Raw genomic sequence first — 19,023 nt, forward strand, 5'->3', positions numbered from 1 at the left:
TAATATAATGATATGTAATTTTTAATGATATGTCATTTTCATTTAATGACACATAAAAAACCCCCAAATCTGTTACAGAAAAAACTAATACAATGATAGGATTTCCCAGCAACTAATATGCAAAGCCTGCAGTATTGGTGCAACCACTGCCTTGCCCTTTCTGGTGGAAGAGAAGGACACAATTTTGTTGACATATACTCAACGCAATGATGAAGGGTATAACACAGATTAGAAGAGCACAGGACTGAATCCCAATTTTAGTGTCAATTTCAATCTATTTATTTTTTCCCTATACCAAATTACCTGACCCAAAATTATTAATAAATATACAACCAAGACATAATTCCTTTCCCTTCAAGAAAATGAATGTAAGGGTACACAGTTGTTCTTACAGAAAGGTGTTTTGCCATGGTTTCCAGATTCACTAAAGAAAAATTCTACTAAATTATAAAGCATTAGGTAATTCTTGCAAAAATAGCATTTGAATGTGTTGTTTTTTTTTTACAGTATCAAAGTACTGCTGTTTAACTTAACTGACTGAAGGTAGTGTACTTGACTGCCTACTCTTATAAATCCACTTGAAAAACAGCTCACCTCCCAGGACCATACCAGCTTGACAGCACTTCCTCAAGCGACATGCTGGGCAGTTCTTCCTACGGATTTTATCGACTATGCAGTCATTTCTTCCAGCACATAAATAGTTGTGCTGCCCTGCAGGAAAGAGGAAAAACAGGGTGAACACTATGTTTTTAACAAGACAAAATTATTTCTGTGTATAAATGTTGCAAAAATAACTGAAGATTCAAAAAAGTGTACTTGAACCATTAAAGAACTCCTTCATTTTATGCTAACCTTTGACCAATCATGTTAGTATTTGAATATAATGCTCTATTTGGTCTGTTTAAGGGCAAAACTCCTCATCTATGAAATTCCAAAATAATTAGCAGTCAGCATGAGCTGCTTAAATTATTGTACTAACAATATTTCTTAAGTAAATCAAGCACGAAGACAGACCAATTGTTTCTTTAAAACTTATTTTCTGTGAAGTTATTGATCCTGTTTTCAAAGAACTTAAGTACATTTTGCTTGGATTGACATGGAGTTTCTGACAACAAACAGAATGAAGAAGTTGGGGTAATGCAAAAAAGAAAGCCTTTGCTTTAAGCAAAGCAAATGACCTTTGATGGAGAAGCAGTTCTGTATTAAACTTGCTGAAATACCAGCTGACAGGTGCAGCCAACACAGCCAAAAAGGACAAATAGAAGGAGGTTGTAACTCTGTGCTTTAGATTAGCTTAGTTTATTGCTTAATTCTGCATTTGCTTCTGCGCTACCATTGTAAAAGATAAATAGTTTACTTAACTTTAGTTAAGTAGTTTACTTACCTTTTCATAATTTTTTTTTAAAACAGGTACACAGTTGCCACACATATTGCGTGGCAACAAAAATTACCTTAGTAATGTTTTAATCAGAAGAAATTCTCATTTATTTTGTCCCATTAATTCTAATCCTGGACTCTTCCTTACAGGAAACATTACCAAAAGCAGATGAATGAATAAAATCTGTCTTGCTATTGGCAGCAGACCAGTAAGCAATGAACTTTGAACAATTCTTCCTTGGGATTGCTTGCATTTGTTCCTTGTATTTCTTTGCCTTTATAAGCTACAAAAAGCATTCAGTCTTTTCAAACCATTTCAAAACTCCATTAGTTTAATTCAAATCCATGAGTATTATCTCAGCTCCATGGCATTCCAGTGCTTTAATGCACAGCTAATTTACAAAGGAATGCTCAAGTATAGTTAAAGTTTTCTTTGTGCTTTTCTTGTTTTGGGGGTTTTCTTTGGTCCCCTGAAAAGAGATTTCTTCTGGACCTCTTTTCCAGGGAATTTGTTAATTCTTCACAAGATGGTCTGACTCCATATAAACCTTGTCCTTCTTATTACAAATCTAAGACTGAACAGCATTTTTCACATTTACAAAACAAATCATAATTGAATCACAGTTATGAAAACTACACTTCCATGTTTATATGTTCTAAAGTTTCAGATTAGAACAGGATTAAACAGTCTCTCTGCCCAGTGTATTCCAGGCTAGAAATGAAATCTGTTACTAGAATTTAGGCACAGTAATATTTGCTTAAAAGCCAACCCAATTCTCTCAGGGGATTATGGTGACAAAAACTCAGACACTTCTTGATGCTTACTGTGAACACCTTCCTTGTTTTCAAGACTTTTAAGAAACCACAGTCATATCCTGTACTTGACTTACACCTTCGTGTGAGTTTTCCATTTCACTCATCTCTACCCCACTCTCCCTGACACTTTCTGTCTCAAAGTGTATTCCGTTCTTTTTGATTCAGCTGCAACTTATTTGGAAAACATGTAAGTTTCAATTGTTTGGTAGTTTTCAGTTTCATCAGTAAAGAATTTTGTTTTTAATTGCAGTGATGTGTGGATTTCATCTCAATAGATAAATCTAAGTAAATGTTCCCATTTGAAATCACTTCTACCATTGTGCAAAGCTGGGTTCTGAGAAACTGTTACTTGCTTGGCATTAATATTTTAAGGACAGCAGCTATCTGAAGGAGAGATTGTGTAAGAAATGAATACATGCCAGATATGTGCCTAATTTCAAAATTACAGAACAATATTTAGTTAGATGTTTGAAAGGTCTTCCTGGGATGATAAAATATGTATTTGAAAATGTATTTGCAAGAGATCAATCTTCAGGATCATCTAGATTTGAACTAATTGTCTTCAATACTTGAGCATTGCAGTTATACCAAATGCATGTACTAATGAAGTACCCAAAACACTCATCAAGATAAAATCACCATTCAATTGGTAGCTTGATATTCAGTATTTTGTCTATGACTACTGTCATTATAACCAGGAAAACAAAAAACACAACACACTCAGGAAAAACAAAGATAGTATTATAGTCACTAGAGCACAAATTTGAAGGAAAAGGTTTCTATTAGCATTTCTTACAAAAATATGAACCTGGGAATTTTTGAAACTCTACACTGAGTGTCACTCTCAATGTATTGGCTTGTGACCAGCTTGATGGAGAAAACAGAGATGATTTTATCTGTCACTTAAATGTTCCTGATTCTTGTAGGATAGTATTTTTTTAAACTTTCATCAACATCCATTCGTGTTAGCAAAGCTACAAGTTCTAATGTAAGCAGGCAAACACAATTTTAAGTCCTGTAATGACTACTGCTATACTGGGAGGTTTTTAACCCAAACAGTGGTGAAAGTAGCACGTACAGTATCTTTACAAACTGCACTATTAACTTAGCTCACTGACATGCTGTAAGTCACTTACAATCACTCCAGTAAACTCAGGAGCTGTAGAGACTTTGTAGATGTATGAAATATGGAAAAATAAAGCTTTATCTGCACATGGGGTATCAGACACAGCAGTTATTTGGGTAAGTGCATCTGTACTCAACTGCTGCCACCCTGCACAGAAGCAAAATGCTTGCAAACTCTCAGTTCCTCCTAGCTGCAAAGAAGAGTACTATCTCACCTTTTTTTTTCTCTCTTCCAAATGTGATTTTGCCTCCCTATATCTCTATTAACTGCCAGTGCTTTTGTATAAAACCATAACCTTTTCAGGACACGTAATGGTGTTTTATTTAGTCTAGTTTTACATTTCTGTCTAAAAATGCAGATATCTATTGCATCTCTTTACAAATTATTTTACTGCCAAATGTCTCCCAATATCGACTCTTTGCTACCTGAAGGCTCACCTCAAGGTTTTGCTCAATAATTTTCTAAAAGCATGTTTTACGTCTTATAAACTTTTGAAAAAGTACCAATTAAATCAATAAGTAAAAACCAAAGCAAAACAAAAACCACAATGGAATTGTGCTGACAATAAACATGGGTTTACAATTTAAAAAATGGAAAGTAAGTTCACCTGTGCACCTAAACAAAAGATAATGGCGCAGATGTAGCTTTTGAGTAAAAAATCTGACTTCTAGAAGCTAAGACAACAGACCAGGCTAGTCCCTAGCTTGTGGAAAACCTGACTTGTCAGAGTAAATACAGGGCAATTCTTACCCTGAACATGCTCTGACAAGACAGGTTTTCCACAGCTAGGCAGTCTGGCCTAGTTCATCCTTGGTAAAATGGGAAGTAAAATTATATTGAATTTAGCCCAGATCTAAGTATAGCACTCTCCCATTTGCACTGTTTCAAAGTGTAAAACAGCAAATGTGGGTTGAATTCACCTCTCATCATGTGCTTTTTTTTAAGCCATGAAGAACAAGGAATCTACACTGCACAGTCTCTGTGTCCCTATATGCCATCCCATGCTATTACTGTCCAAGATTCCACAGACTTCAGATAATGCTGTTGGGGTTTTAATTTATAACTGATTCTATTTCTCTGTGTTTTCTATAAAAATAGAAAAAGTCCCTGGAGTGAAACTTCTGACTCCAACTACTTAACCAAAACTCACATCCATCACAGATTTCACCATGCATAATCTTGTGATAAAGATTTGATTTACCACTGGGCCCACTGAAGTAAAATTCTCACTTCCAGTTCTTAAGTAGGTGTTTCAACTTCCACTCTGTAGCCTATATTGGTATAAAGAAAGACTTGATATTGATGCAAGTCTGCTCCTCCAGCAAAGAATTAAGGATTCAGTGGACCAAAGGGGACAAAGAGGGGAAAGCAGAAGAACTTGTGAATATGTTCCATTCTGGAATCTAACTGAAATAATGGAGAATTTATTTCTTCATAATAATATATTTCATAGTAAAAGCAATAAAAATAATTTATAACATCATTGACTGACTCTTTCCTCTCTTGTATACTGATCTCAAAATCTTACTGCCTTTCTCTATGAATCTGCAACACTATGGTTTTTTCTTCCAAAATCACTTCTCCAAAGAGCAACCTCCAAAGAGAGTATAATTTTTAAATTATATCTACAAAACAGAATGATTAAATATAGCTATCTTGTTTTCACTCACTTGTAGACAGAATCAAAAGTTACAATCCTGTTTTTTAATCTTTTTTACATTTCCCTGTCTGTCCCATCATTTCCAACAAGAAAAAGAAAGAAAACAAAATGAAAACCATAGAAAAACAAAATGAAACAAGATTAACTCATAATTCATGGAAACTAAAATGAACTGCAAAATTAGGATGCTGTTTCATATCCATTTTCAGTTGGTTTGCCCGGACTGTTTACCACTGCAACACCTTGAAACTTATAAAGTCTTGGAGTCTAAATACGGCAACTGACAACAGTAAAAACTTCTCATAGCTAATACCCTTTCAGGAGGATATGGCAGCATTTTCAAATCACTCTTTCCAATTCTTTTTATGGAATCATGTCACAATTGTTCCTTGGTCATAATTTTTAAGTAATTAACTACATCAGGGATATAAATATGTAAAATGACAAAAGTGTCAGCATATTTGTGAATAAGGGGGCTGTTTCTTACAAATACAAAACATGGGATTTGAACACAAAACCTACTTTAAAAACACACCAACTATTTCAGAGGTATGCAGCACTAAAGTATTGGTTGTTCCCCTTTTGAACCCTGTTATATTCTTCTATCAGGATAAGACTCTGTATTTACACTTCAGTTATCCTATAATTTTTATTTTAGTGGAATTATCATACCACATTGCCATGATAATTTTTTTCATGTATATTTTCTTATATTCCTTGACTTGTCCTACAAATGAACCAGTGGGATATATGAGCAATAAAGGTGGAAGAAAAAAGTAATATGCAGAACACCCAGATATTGCTGCCTCTTGACTGAAACACCTTAGATTAATTTGATTCAGTTTCATTAATTAGATTCTAAAATGTAGATATCTATCAAAACACTGCTAGTTTGTATATCATGAATGCTTCAATAACATCAAATCTGTTATATTGAGTGTAAAGCATTTTTATCTCTCAACTTGCCATGTGTATGCTTTGTGTGTTTGTATGTTTTCTACTTCATGAACATTTTATCACCATCACGTGATACTGGTATATGGTGTACCAAATTCTGATCCCAAGATCCAGACTGGAAAGTTAGATGAAGAGTTAGAAAACCCTTCACAGCCAGGAGAAAAAGGAACTTTTAACACCTGCTTCATCAAGTTTACAGCTAAAATGGTGTCTACACTATTATTTCTCTCTTTTCAAAGAGGATTTTCTACTAGTGGTTGTCATTTTTTTAATATTTGGCATGCTGTACCATTTTAGAGTCTTTAGGTATGGAAAAGCATAACTAGAAAAGCACTTTTTCTTATATACAGTATTGCACTATGCACATAGTGAATCACACTGCCATCATAAAACTGTTTATCATAACACTGATAAGGTCAGATAAACTTTATCAGAAAGTTTGGTTGAAGTCATGATCAACCTTCTTACTGTGTAGGTATAGCTCATTATCAGACAGTCCACAGAACCTCTTCATATACAGACAGTGGAAACTCCCATGGAAATCTTCCTGCCAGTTTACCAAATTCAGGTCTCAGAAAGAAGTAAAGTTTCACACGTGGCCAGTTAAATGTTATCTGCTACATGTGCTTGAGCTTGTTCCTTCATGCCATTGATGCAACAGAGTTTAAGGTCAGAGCTACCCTGACCTTTAAGCACATAGTAAAACTAGACAAATGTTCTACAATCACTTGATCAAGTTTGGAACACATTCCCAGGTATTTAAACAAAACAAGAGTCAGTTTCTGACTGATCTGCTGTAATATTACGTATTTATGTTGGTCTCAGACTCTGGGTTTGAGCAACTACTTTTCCTTAAAGATCAACAACATAAGCAAAGTGCAAATATAAATAGAGAACAAAAATAAGAAATGAGGCTTTATTATAGAAAAACAGCACTTGAATATTTTTGCAGGATTTAGGTAATTCAAAATTTTCATTAGTTAAACAACTGCAAAAGAGACACTTTCAACAAGAAGGCAATAATGCAAGCTACCAAGAAACCCTGTGTAAGCAACAGTTCCAGAAACCCAAGACTTTGAACACTGGGCTTCTTTCAAGGGAAAAACATTTTATTGTGGGATTCCACAATCATGTTGATCATAGTTGCCCTGCATAATTTCACATTGTGGAATCTTTATAAGACATCACTTATGACTGTTTGGCAATTTAGTCATTGAAAAGTAAAAGTTTGTTCTTAATCCTCACTCTCTTAATGCCCTGTTAGAAATATTCTCCTCTACTTTTTATTACCACGAATGAGATATATTGCTAGCAGTTAAATAACACCTGATCATCAAGAGCAAATTATATTACAAATATAGTAATTCTACATACTTGAAAGCATTTTGAATATTATTTCTGAATTTTTTTGATTTCTATCTCCAAAATGCTCATCACTCTTATCTCACTGACAGGAACAGCACTACCCCATCAGCATAGTGAATTCAATTTTGTCTCTTCAAATTTCTTTACTGAATATGAACAGCAGTTACTTTCATTGTTTTCATTATACTCAAAGGAGATTTTGAAGTATTTTTTAAAAGCTTTGCCATTTCCTTGTACATTAAGTGAATCTACAGACTAATAGTTATTTGTAAAAGTCCAACAGAAAATGTACAACCTCTACATGCAGATAAAAGTTTCCCAAGTAAAACCAACCCAGTATCTTTGTCCCCTTTCGCCTCCTCACTTGCAGTACTTTTTTACATATCTGCTATGCTATGGGTTCCCAAAGAAAGGACTTGCATTTTTGTTTAACCTGTTTCAAGATTTTGCCTTGAGAAATATATGTTTATTGTATTAACACCAGCCTTTTTTTTACATATATAGCCACATATGGGTAATCAGGAACCCAAAAGACAAAAGGTATCTACAATGCATATATATTTTAGAACTCAGTGTCAAGAAACATTTTAAGTAACTTTTGTGATCCTCACAACTTTGATCCCCTCATTAAGTTGTATGTGTATGTATTAGTTACATTCAACTGTATTATTAAATCATAATTAGTATATACAGTTTTAAATTGTTGTTCAGGCTGAGTAATTTAAATAATCTGGTTTTATTTCAAAAAGACTAGATATGGAAAAAAATTCATTTTCTGGATAACAAAGCAGTTCATTTTATACAAATGGTTGTATTTAACCAATAAAGCAATTGAATTTAACAAATAAAGTAACCTTCCTCACACCAGGGAAGGTAAAATAAATGGTGTATGAATAGAACAGTTTCTGTGAAAAAAAATTACAAAAAATATATAGGCGGTTTGATTTGAAACAGCAAATGCATCTCAGATTACACAAATAATTAAAATAGAAAATAAGCCTTTTCCAACATATATAAAGCTACTATATTAAGTACTTTTTTACCTATGCACAAAACCTCATAACATACAAAAATACCCTCACAAGACAGAGAAAATCTATGCAATTGCAAAAGCCAGCTATTTCCAATTATGTTTTAATTTCTCATAAAGATAAGTACTATACAGAAATTACAAGAAAATTAGAATTTTGACCAGGAATTTTAACTCACAAAATGTAATCTTTTATTTGCATGAATTATTATTAAAAATCCCACCTCTGTAGTAGCACTAAAAATTAAAAAAAAAAAAAATAATGCATTTATGCTCAGAGAAATTATGGGCAGGACATTTCATGGAAGAAATATGTTTCAAATTTATAGGACTGCACGTGAGAATTTAAACACTATTTTCTACTGCATTTAAAATACAAATACTCTGTATTTTCTTATTGAGGAGCAATTTCCCACCATTATTTCTGATATTAAATATTTTAAAAGTATTTAAAGTCCATAGAAAATCAAGTATCTCTCAATAAATAGGATTGGTTTAGTGCTGGTAATTATATAGTATACTGCAATGAAACTAAGAAGTCCATCAGTCCATCTCTGAGGAACACCCTGTAGTCTTGCACTTTCTACACAAAAACAGGTACAACTCTGTTTGTTCATTTTGCCAATGCCTACACTGTTCATTGCCTGACATTGCTTCCCATCAAACTCAATAACCTGTATCTTTTCTGATTACAGTCAGGTTTCTGATGTACATTCTTGAACATTCTTTGAAAATCCTAACTAGAAAACCCAAACACCCTCTCAACAGACTCTCAGTCTGTGGATTCCTTTAAAAATTAAAATTATGAAGCTGCTATGTAAAACCTAAGACTTTTGTTTATGTAACTGCATTGACCTCTCATTTGTCTCTAAATAATTCTATATTCTTAACCTGGTAAGACTCTGCTGATATAGACTTTGAATAGTCTGTGAAAACAACTTTAAGATGTTCCTTGTATCAAGTTATTCCTTCTTAACCTTTCTTGTTAAAATAATTCTGCTGAACAATAATATAATATGGTTTTGAGCAGGTCCACCTACTGCAAACAGAACAGGGTACTAAATTAGAAAAGAGAAGAAATTTAAAATTGACAAAATAAAATTCAAAGAAAATATTACAGCATTATTATATACACAAAAAAAACCCAAAAATAAAATTGATTTTAAAATACAGCAGTCATAAATTACACTGCACTTAGTATAAAAACTTCAGCTCCCTGATTTTTTAAAAAAATATTTGGCTGATTTAGAAAAATATAGCAAAAAAACGCAAAGGCAAACCAGGAGACCAACTAGCAGGTTCAGTGAAACTTAAATGTATTCCTGCAAGTGACTTAAGAGCTTTGCAGCCTAACAAAAATATTTCTAGTAATTTTCTCATGAAACCCATTGAATGCATTGGAGAAACGTGGCACTGGCTCAAAAGTTCACTTAGACCTCCAAGACCACATTGCAAATATTTAATGTTAAAGGAAGAACATGAGCTTATGCTTAAAGGAGAAAGTAACAGCACAGTGAAACAAAATATCTAATTCTATTATTGTGCTAAGCTTTTACTTTTCCAAAATTCCCCTTTTCATCTGGAGATAAACTCTATAAAGCAGAAAAAAACTATGTATCACAACAAGAAAACACAGGATGCATGTTTTTTATTTAAAGGAATCCTATCCATTAGAACAATGGTTTTGTTAAATACAGGGAACAGAAATTTGAATATCCTAGTTCTGGCAGGATCTGATAAATATCAAAACAGGAGACAAAGCCTAAAAAGCAGAAGGATTTGTTTTACTGCTTTATCTGTTGAACCATATAAAACAGTCTGCTCTTGTATTCATATTCAAAATCTCAGTGGACAAGGCATATAATAGAACCCAAACTCAAAAAATAAACATAGGTATTGCTACTGTTTCATTAAACTTGCAGCTTGACTTTGCAATTTAATGACTATTTGGAACAAAATAAACACATTTATTGTTATTATGACTTGTAAAGGTTCACTTTACAAGTGAAATTTTAAATACTTCCATAACTTCCAGGAAGCCAAAACTCTGCAACTTGAAAGCAAGCAAAATGTCATGATTTCAAAAAGAGAACAAAGCCAAAATAAATTCTTATCTGCCTATCATGAGTTCATACCCAAAATATTTTCCTTTGAACACCATTTATACTTTTTAAAACAAGTTGTACAATGCACAAACATTTTATTTAACTCTGCCTACCTAGAAAGATTAACTGATAAACAGTAAATAATAAATAGCAAAAAAGTAAAGTAAAACAAATACTACTGGAAAAAAAAACAATTAAGGAAGAAGTTTGTCAATATCCACTGTTGATAAAACAAACAAAAAAATTCACTGCAGTGACAATATTTATAAAAAAGAGCAATAAATAAACAGTATGCCCTAGTGTCTAGAAGCTATATTTCAGATAATTAGGAACAATGGCATCTTATAGTACCTTCCATTGCCCTTTTAAAGAAGACTTTACAACTTCCACAGGTAAGCACTCCATAGTGGCAACCTGAAGCCTCATCACCGCAGATGAGACAAATCTTCTGGGGCAGTGATTCGAAACTGAACTGAGAACTTTGGCTGGTTTCCGTATCTGGCCTTGAGAAGAAAAAGAATTAAAAGAAATGAAAGATCTAGCTTTGTGCAGTTAACTACTTACCTGTATTAAAGAGTTTTATATCAAAAACTTCATTTTAAAATTCATAGTCAAGATACAGAAGGACATGAAAAAACTAAAGTATGATTGCCTTTCTGCTTAATGGTTTGTCTCTACTATGGTAATACAGGAAAGCATTGCAAAAAAAAAGCAGAAAGTTATATTTTAAACCACTTAGCAAAAAAGGTACCATCTAGGACACTGTTAAAATGTTCATCGTCCTCAGATCAACAACTCTTGTGAGTGGAGTCATAGTGATGATTTTTTTTTCCTGTACAGAGACAGAATCACACAGATGTCAATTGAATTTCAAAGGTCTCTCTCACGGGAAACATGAAATTTCATTTCAACTAGCAAAATCTTTAATAATCAATTTTTCACCCCCCATTCAGCTGCAGCATTCTCAGCAGTAACTAAGTCTGATGGGGACATCAAGGATATTTCCAATTTGTCTCCAAGAAAAGGCAGACTAATCTAGGTAACCACTGCATTTACTAAAAGAAAGGATATCCATTGAAACTGTAACATTGCATGCACCTTTTGTTGCATCTATTTTTAGGTAATGCACATCTCAGCATGACAGTACACCATTTCATTCAAGCAAATCAATACATAAGTGTTTCAGTTTTGGGGGTTTTTTTCCGTGTAAAAACAACTGTTTTTTGTGGTGTTGGGTTTCTGAGCTTTGGGGTTGGTTTTGTTGTTGTTGCTGCTGTTGTTTTGGGGGGTTTTATGTTCGTTTTCAAACTGGGAACACTATTTTGGAAAATATTTAGCTATTGATGAATACGGTATCACTGAAAGTGAGGACAAGCTAGAAAACCAGCACGCCGTCCCTGGGGCCGGGCGCTGGCTCGGACATCGGGCGTCCCTGAAGTCCCGCTGCGATAACAAAGCCACATCCCTGGGGCGTCTTCGTGCCCAAAGCCGCGAGGTGCCAGCTGCGGAGCCGGGACACCGCGGCGTGCGCAGGCAGCGCAGGGAATGCGGACGGGCCTGCGGGCACTACCGAAAAGCCCAAAAAGGCCCTCGCCGACAGAAACTTTGTTCTTTCCTCAGCATTCCCTTAATATCCCCCCTTAATATTCCCTTAATATGCCCACCACGCGGCACGCGCGCTCGCCCCTCCGGAGGAGGAGGATGAGGAGGAGGCGCGGAGTTGTCCCGCCACGCAGCTCGACCCCCCGGTCCCGTCCCTCAGCGAGCGCCCCGCCGCCCCCGCCTTACCGCGCGTAGCCGAGGTAGGGCGGGCAGAGCTGGGGCAGGCCCTCCTTGAGCACGGCGGCCGGGAAGCCCAGCGGCTGGTGCCCGTTCAGCCCCAGGGCCGGGTAGAGCCCCGGCGGCGCGGCCGATGTGGAGGGCAGGCTGTCGGGTGGCGCCGCCGGCCCGTAGGCGCCGGCCAGCAGGGTGGGCTCCGCTTTGTAGAGGACGCACTCCAGCGAGGGCTCCTGCCCGGCCCGCGGAGCCTGCGGGTAGTCGTGGCAGCCCGCCGCGGGGGTGGCCCTGCCGCCCGGGTAGCGGGAGGCGAGGCCGAGACCCTCCTCCTTGATCTTCATTACCGGCTGGATGTCGTAGGCGAAGGGCCCGTCCTTGGCGTCGGGCGGCGGGAAGCCGTAGGCCGGCAGGTCCGGGGCGGGGGGCGAGCAGCGCGGCACCGCGCCGCCCTCGTACTCCGCCCCGTCCAGCAGCTGCCGCGTGCGCGATGCCAGGAAGGCCGAGTTGAGCGGCAGCAGCGGCACGTGCAGGTATTCCTGCCCCGGGTCCCCCGCCCGGGACCCGCCGGGCAGCGCCCCGACACCCGGGGCATCGCCCTTGGGCGCCGCGGCGGGACACTCCGCGCCGGCCCCCGGCCCCGCCGGCCGGGCGCCCCGGGGGCGGCTTCGGCCGCCTTCTGCGAGGGGCCGCTGCTCATCGGGCCGTCGGGCGCCGCCTCCGCCTCGAAGAAGGACCAGGGCGCCGCGGCCACGGTGGAGTTGGCATGAGCCGCAGGCGCCAGGAAGGTGTCCAGGACGGTGTCCAGGGAGTCCTTGACCGAGAGGGAGCCGCTCCCTGGCTGGTAACAGATGGAGTCCCGGCCGTCCTCCCGCCCCAGATGCTGCTGCGCCTCTTCCTCCTCCTCCTCTCCTTCCTCCTCCTCCTCCTCCTCTTCGTCCTCCTCCTCGTCGCTGCTCTTGGGGTAAAGCAGCCCGTCCAGGGAGATCTCGACGGACTCCGCTTCCTCGCGGAAGGGATCTCGGCCAGGCTGACTCTGCAGCAGGACCGCCCCGTCTGTGGCAGGCGGAGGCGCTCTGGGCTCCTTGGCTTTCACCTCGGTCATGCTGGCCCGGGGCAGCGATGGACGCCGGCGAGTCTCCGGTAGCGACAGAGCGCGGGCAGCCGGGCAGCGACGGGGTGCGAGCAGCCGGACGGCTCTTTACATGCTGGACGTGCCCGCTGCAGCGGTGGCGCGGCTCCTGCTCACATGGTGCTGCTCTCGGAGGGCGGCTCTGCCCCGGCCCCCGCCGCCGCCACGGGGGTGACTCGGAGCCGGGGGCGGTGCAGCCTGGAGAGGGGAAACGATGGGAGCGTGTTGCGGGAGGCGTGCAGGAAAGGAGGGTGACTGCCAGGCTCCGGCGGTGGCGGACAGGCTGACTCCGCGCTCCGCTCGTCCCCCGACTGTTTCCCACCGCCTGGGCGGGCTGGCCGTGGGCTCCACGCCCCCTCGCCCGTCCCTCCCTCCCCGCCCCTCCTCGCCTCCAGCCCCGTCCCTTACCGAGGGTCTTAGCTGCGGGGCCCGGGCTGCCGCCTCCCGGTCCCACCGCTCCGCGCCGCCTCTGGGAACCACTGCTCCTCCAGCGGCACTTCCATCGGCTCCTCCTCCGCTCCGCCTGTCCCCCTCCCATCGCCCGCCGTGCCCGCATCCCTTTCCCATCGCATCCGGCGCCTTGTTCCTTAGGTCAGCGCTTTTTGGCTTCTGATCATCTCCCTGTCTTCTTGTTCCTTTCCCCCACCTCTTGTGCCGCTGCTCCGTCCTCTCGCTTCACCATCCCAAGAAGCGCGGCTTTGCACTGAGCAGAGGGCACAAGATTCTGGTTAGGGCGCTGCTTTGGAAAGGAGAGAGAAAGACAAACTTCACTTATTTGCAGTGACGGCTCCCTTTTGTCTGTTTTTCACTGTCCCCTTCAGACGTTCAGTGTAGTTTTTCATGATTAAGCTCTGTTCCAAAACCCCTCGTGATGCAAGATCCGTTTTCCAGTAGCAAGAAACCAAAGCATTGTAAAGTTCTTCATGTGACGTTACAGGACGTCAAAGCATCCTTTACACCAAGAAGCACAACATCTTTTCAGCAAAAGATTTGGAAAGTGGGACACTCAGGACATTTTAAAAAGACTGGCTGGCCACCCTGAATATAGCTAGCAGATTGCAATTCAGCCCAGGTGAGTTCTGACCAAGAAGCTGTCACCAGCTAGTTGCTGTCATTTTGTGTAAAATGCTGGCTTTTTGGCAGAACCCACTCAGCTCAATAAGACAGCTACTAATGTGAGGGGGAAAAAAAGCCAAAAAATCAATGCAACCTTTAGTATACTTTTCATTATATAGAAATCTCAAGAAAGAGACTTGAGTTGAAAGATACAGAATAAATTGGTATAGGAGTAGTCCTCCTGACTTTAAGTAGAATCAGTATATTTTTGGATTAAAAAAGTGTGCTGTTAAATCCTTGGTTATGTCCTGTAGATTTTTTTTTTTTTGGGAAAGGAAACAGGTTTCTTAAAAAAAAAAAAACAAAAAACAGTGACCATCACAAAATAGTTGCTTTTGTTGTTTACTTTCCAAACATCTTCAGACTGAAAAGGACAGCTTCTTGGGGAGAGAAACATAACTGTTGGAAATTATTTTAGTTTTTATTAAATCATATAAAGCAAGTTATAGAAGCAGCAGCTTCGCTCAAACCTTATTCAATGTGGTGTGTACTTTCTACGTTATTCTTGTCAAAACTCAACTGGCTTATAGACTGCTTTGGGACTCTGCTTTTTTATTCCTTTAAGAATAAACAGAAGAAAATATTTTTTTGGTATTCAAAAGAATTGTGGCAATATGATAATAAGTGGTATTGTAAAACTCAGATGTTATTGTGGGCGCCTCTATACACATTTAGGAGGTTCAACAGAATGATGTACTTTCAAATACACTTGTTGAGTATAGGAATATTTCTTGAACAGGAGTGATTCACTCTGTTGATGTTGCATGGGAAAGAACTGTTTGGCCAGCAAGTACCAGGAGCTGAAGGTGTTTTCACAAAACCTGTCAGTGGAACCAATGTTGAAAGAATTATTAAAGACATGCTATGCAGTTCTGTAAGGACATGACATTAAAATAATTTGAAGTGCTTCAGTGACTAATGAGTTTCTGTTTTACATGCCACAAAATTTCTTCCAAACCTGCCTTTTCTCAGAGGAGAGAGAAGTTAATCTTCAGTACTGTTCATCTCCATGCTTGTTTTGGTTTTCCCCTGATGTTGCATGTTTAGTCAGCTGGTTGTCATGCCTTTTTATTGCCACTGCCTTGCTTTCTCATTTCCACTTCCCCATATGCACACAGCATTCATGGCCTGGATCTTTACAAAAGTGTGCTCCAAAGACATGTCTCCTTACAGTGACTTCCCCCCTTCCTACTGCTTCTGGACTAGGAGAGGTAAAGAGCCACAGATGGCCAGAATAGAGGGTCCTGAAAGGAAAGCAGCACTGAGCAGTTTCCACTCACTGCTGCTCATGACTTGTCCATTAAAGTTCTACACTAATAAGGCCATGGGACTGTAAACACCTACAAATTTACCAGAAATACAAACATTTACTACTTGCATTATTTTTCTAGATGTTAACAGTTAAATATTGTCCAGGTTTTCTGCTGTGCTTCCTAATTTCATTTTTATGACCTGACAAATGTACTCTAATGGTAACAGTAATTGTGCTGAGTTGTCATTGCTTAAGGAAAATATTTGGGGTTCTTTATCCATAAGAAATTCATTGGACCTAAGTGAGTAGACCTTAATTTATATTGGCTTCACATGATTTCTATGAACTTTCACTGGAAGCTTTTGCTATTTTCTTTACATTATTCTGTCCATAACCCTCATGCCCATATCTGGAAGTGTTCAAGGTCAATAGTCGGGCATTGAGCAATGTGATCTAGTGAAAGGTGTCCCTGCCCCTGAGAGGAGATTTGGAATTAGGTGGTCTTTAAGGTCCCTTCCAACCCAAGGTGTTCTGTGATTCGTTTCTTTTGCTCTTAGATTTTCTCACATCATTTGGAAGCTTTCCATGATACTGCCATGGTACCACAGTTTTTTCAATAAGAACATTTCAAAATATGTCCTCAATTTTTTTAGCACTCTACTGTTGTCATTTCTTAATTTTCATTTATTCACTTGGTATGTGAATGAACATTAAAGAAAAACAGGTTCTGGTGTATTTATAGCTAGTTTTCATTTGCAAGCCATTAAAATTGCAACTGATATTTTCAATTCAGACATTTTTTTTTTATTCAGTAATATTTTACTGAATATAAAATTTTCAAAGAGCAAACTGTATGAAAGTACTTATGTACAGACCTATTTTGAACCCAAAAGTAAAGGCGCTGGAGAGTTTGATTGATACTCTTGCACTTTTTTTAAATTCTTTGAGAATGTGAAAATATATCTGAGAGCTTGAATAAGTTGTGTCTATTTTCTTGCTCTGTTCAAGAACCATGGATGAGTAAAAGCTGCACTGAACAAAATTTCTTATCTGTCTCGCTTTTCAGCACGATTCTTTTTCTAAAATGTCAACAAGAACAGCAATAGAATTGTACTGATACTCCCACTGTAATGCTCTAGATTTGCACTTAATTTTTAAGTAGTTCCTGAGTATTTTAAGTAGTTCCTGAGGCTGACCTTTCAGCCATTCAACTGTACACTTTTAAACAGTAAAATTTTTTTGATAGACCCTTTGAGAGATATTTCTAATGGTTTTGGCTTAAATAAAAATACAATGTTGTGTGAGAAACAAGACAAGTACACAACCTCCTCAAACAGTACAAATATCAAAATCACATACTTTTTCTATGATGACTTTTATCTTTAAAGTATCTTGAAGTATGGGATGAAGGTCAAACAGATACAAGTTCCTTTTCTCACACTAAAGTGTTCCATTTGTTTGTCAAGATTGCTCCATATAAACAGTGAGTGAGCTAGTGTTTAAACCTGGAAAATGACAGATTAATTACACTGAATTAGTGTCTTAGCCCATACAGTCCTTTCTTAGAACATTGTTCTGCACACCTGTTGGAGAAAAGAACTTAGAAGTTAAAAATACTGGTTTCCTGGTTTTCGGTTAATCAGTGGCTTGCAATTTTGTATTATCATTGTTCAGGACATAGTACAACCAAAAATGTGATTCACTTCTTATAAACAGAGAGGAGGAGAAACTGCTTCAAACAGCATAAGGAGATACATATAGGCTTTTGCTTCTTTCACAGAAGTAACATTTTTATTAAAAAAAAAATAGACCTCTGTAACTGTATGAAAAGCCCTGCATTTCCGCATGTAGTGTAGACAATAAAAACATAATACTGTCATGCGAATAACAGCACATTCTTGTTGTGTTACATTTTTTGAGACATTTCTTTCCATGGTTTCATCCCTATTCTGTAAAAAATTACACCCCCAGTTAGCAGGCTGAATTTCACTTACATTAGGGTGCCAGCAGACATTAAATATGCTCTTCTCAGAGATCATGATTTTGGAGTAGCAGCTAAGTCATGGAAGCACTCAGCATCAGGAATATGATTTGATGATAACTGTTCGCATCTGAACCTGGTGATTAGGCTTCCATAGTCAGGTAAGAGTCATAGATGTCTGTAGGTACCATTTTTCTGGAGCTCTTCAGATACTTTGTGTCTTATTAAAGACATGAAGGACTTAGTTGATCTGAGGCACTCAAAGAGCCATGATTTTTTTGGCAGTGCAGTGTCGATGTCTAAATGAAGAGGTATGAACATAGTCCTAAATCCTTAAAATGCAGTATCAATGTGCTCTACTATCAATGTGCATTGTTTAAAATCATAGTTTCAGAAACTACACTGTAAGCATACTTTCATTTCCTCTAAGCAAGGGCATGTCACAATGTAATTAATCTCTGTGGTCTGTTATTAGGTGTTATGTTAGCTAAAGCTAAACCATCAGATTTGCTAAAAGCTATCAAAACTATTGGTTTACTAAATGCAAGGGTGCACTAAAACATATTGAAAGTGCAAAAGGGATTGGCAAACGGTGAGGTAGGTGGCAAAGAAGGTAAGCAATAGAGCTGTAAAAGGAGGTGAGGGAAAGGAAGCTAATCACAGTTACATAATTTTTTGCTTTCAGGTGCTAAAGTTCCCACAGGGATAATAGTAATATGGGAGGTGCAGTGGACTGTGAGACACTTTTATCTTTATTAATGGTCTAAAGGTAGGAAACAGATGGGTATTGAGTTACAGTCATGAAAGTGGTAGCTCTTTCTGCTACAGGAGTCATATACTTTATTTATTGTTCTTTGTTTATGTTTTGGCTAACACTCACTGAATGCAGAATATAATAAAACTTGTAGCTGGGCAAATAAGTGGGAACCTGAGGAGTGAGGAAAAAAAAAAAAAAGAGAGAGAAAAATAAGCTTTCTGCTTTTATGCCCCACAGAGAATGTCATTGCTTGCTGGATGACATCCACAAAAACTTCCTCAAATATTTTGTCAATGAACACATCACCTTGGAGTATCAAAGGGCACATGCTATGCTTCCCTGAACATCTAGCTGGGCAACATTTTACCCAAACCCACCACCTTCTTCAAAGTGGTTTTGTTCCAGTGTAGCCTCACGCAAAAGAAATAAACTTTGCTTTATATAAAATATGATATTAAATTATTTGTATATATGAAATACATGTTTTATATAAATATGTTAAGTGGCTGTATAAAGATGATTGAACCCAGTGCTGCTGGGTGAAACAAGATGACATTGTACTACTCCCAGCAGTGT

At 38.7% G+C, this 19,023-nt stretch overlaps 1 protein-coding gene across 1 annotated transcript in view; it reads right to left on the reverse strand.

Moving 5' to 3' along the window:
- PGR (progesterone receptor) overlaps positions 1-13,324 on the reverse strand; it is a 31,370-nt gene extending 18,046 nt beyond the window's left edge. Inside the window, 4 exon segments of the mRNA XM_041417034.1 lie at positions 595-711; positions 10,788-10,939; positions 12,225-12,858; positions 12,861-13,324. Of these exon segments, the coding sequence (XP_041272968.1) occupies positions 595-711; positions 10,788-10,939; positions 12,225-12,858; positions 12,861-13,314 (1,357 nt within the window). The 5' untranslated portion in view covers positions 13,315-13,324.
- Positions 13,325-19,023: the final 5,699 nt, after the last annotated feature.

This window comes from Onychostruthus taczanowskii, unplaced genomic scaffold (genome assembly GCF_017590055.1).
Source record: "Onychostruthus taczanowskii isolate IOZ18803 unplaced genomic scaffold, ASM1759005v1 scaffold54, whole genome shotgun sequence".
NCBI lineage: Eukaryota > Metazoa > Chordata > Aves > Passeriformes > Passeridae > Onychostruthus > Onychostruthus taczanowskii.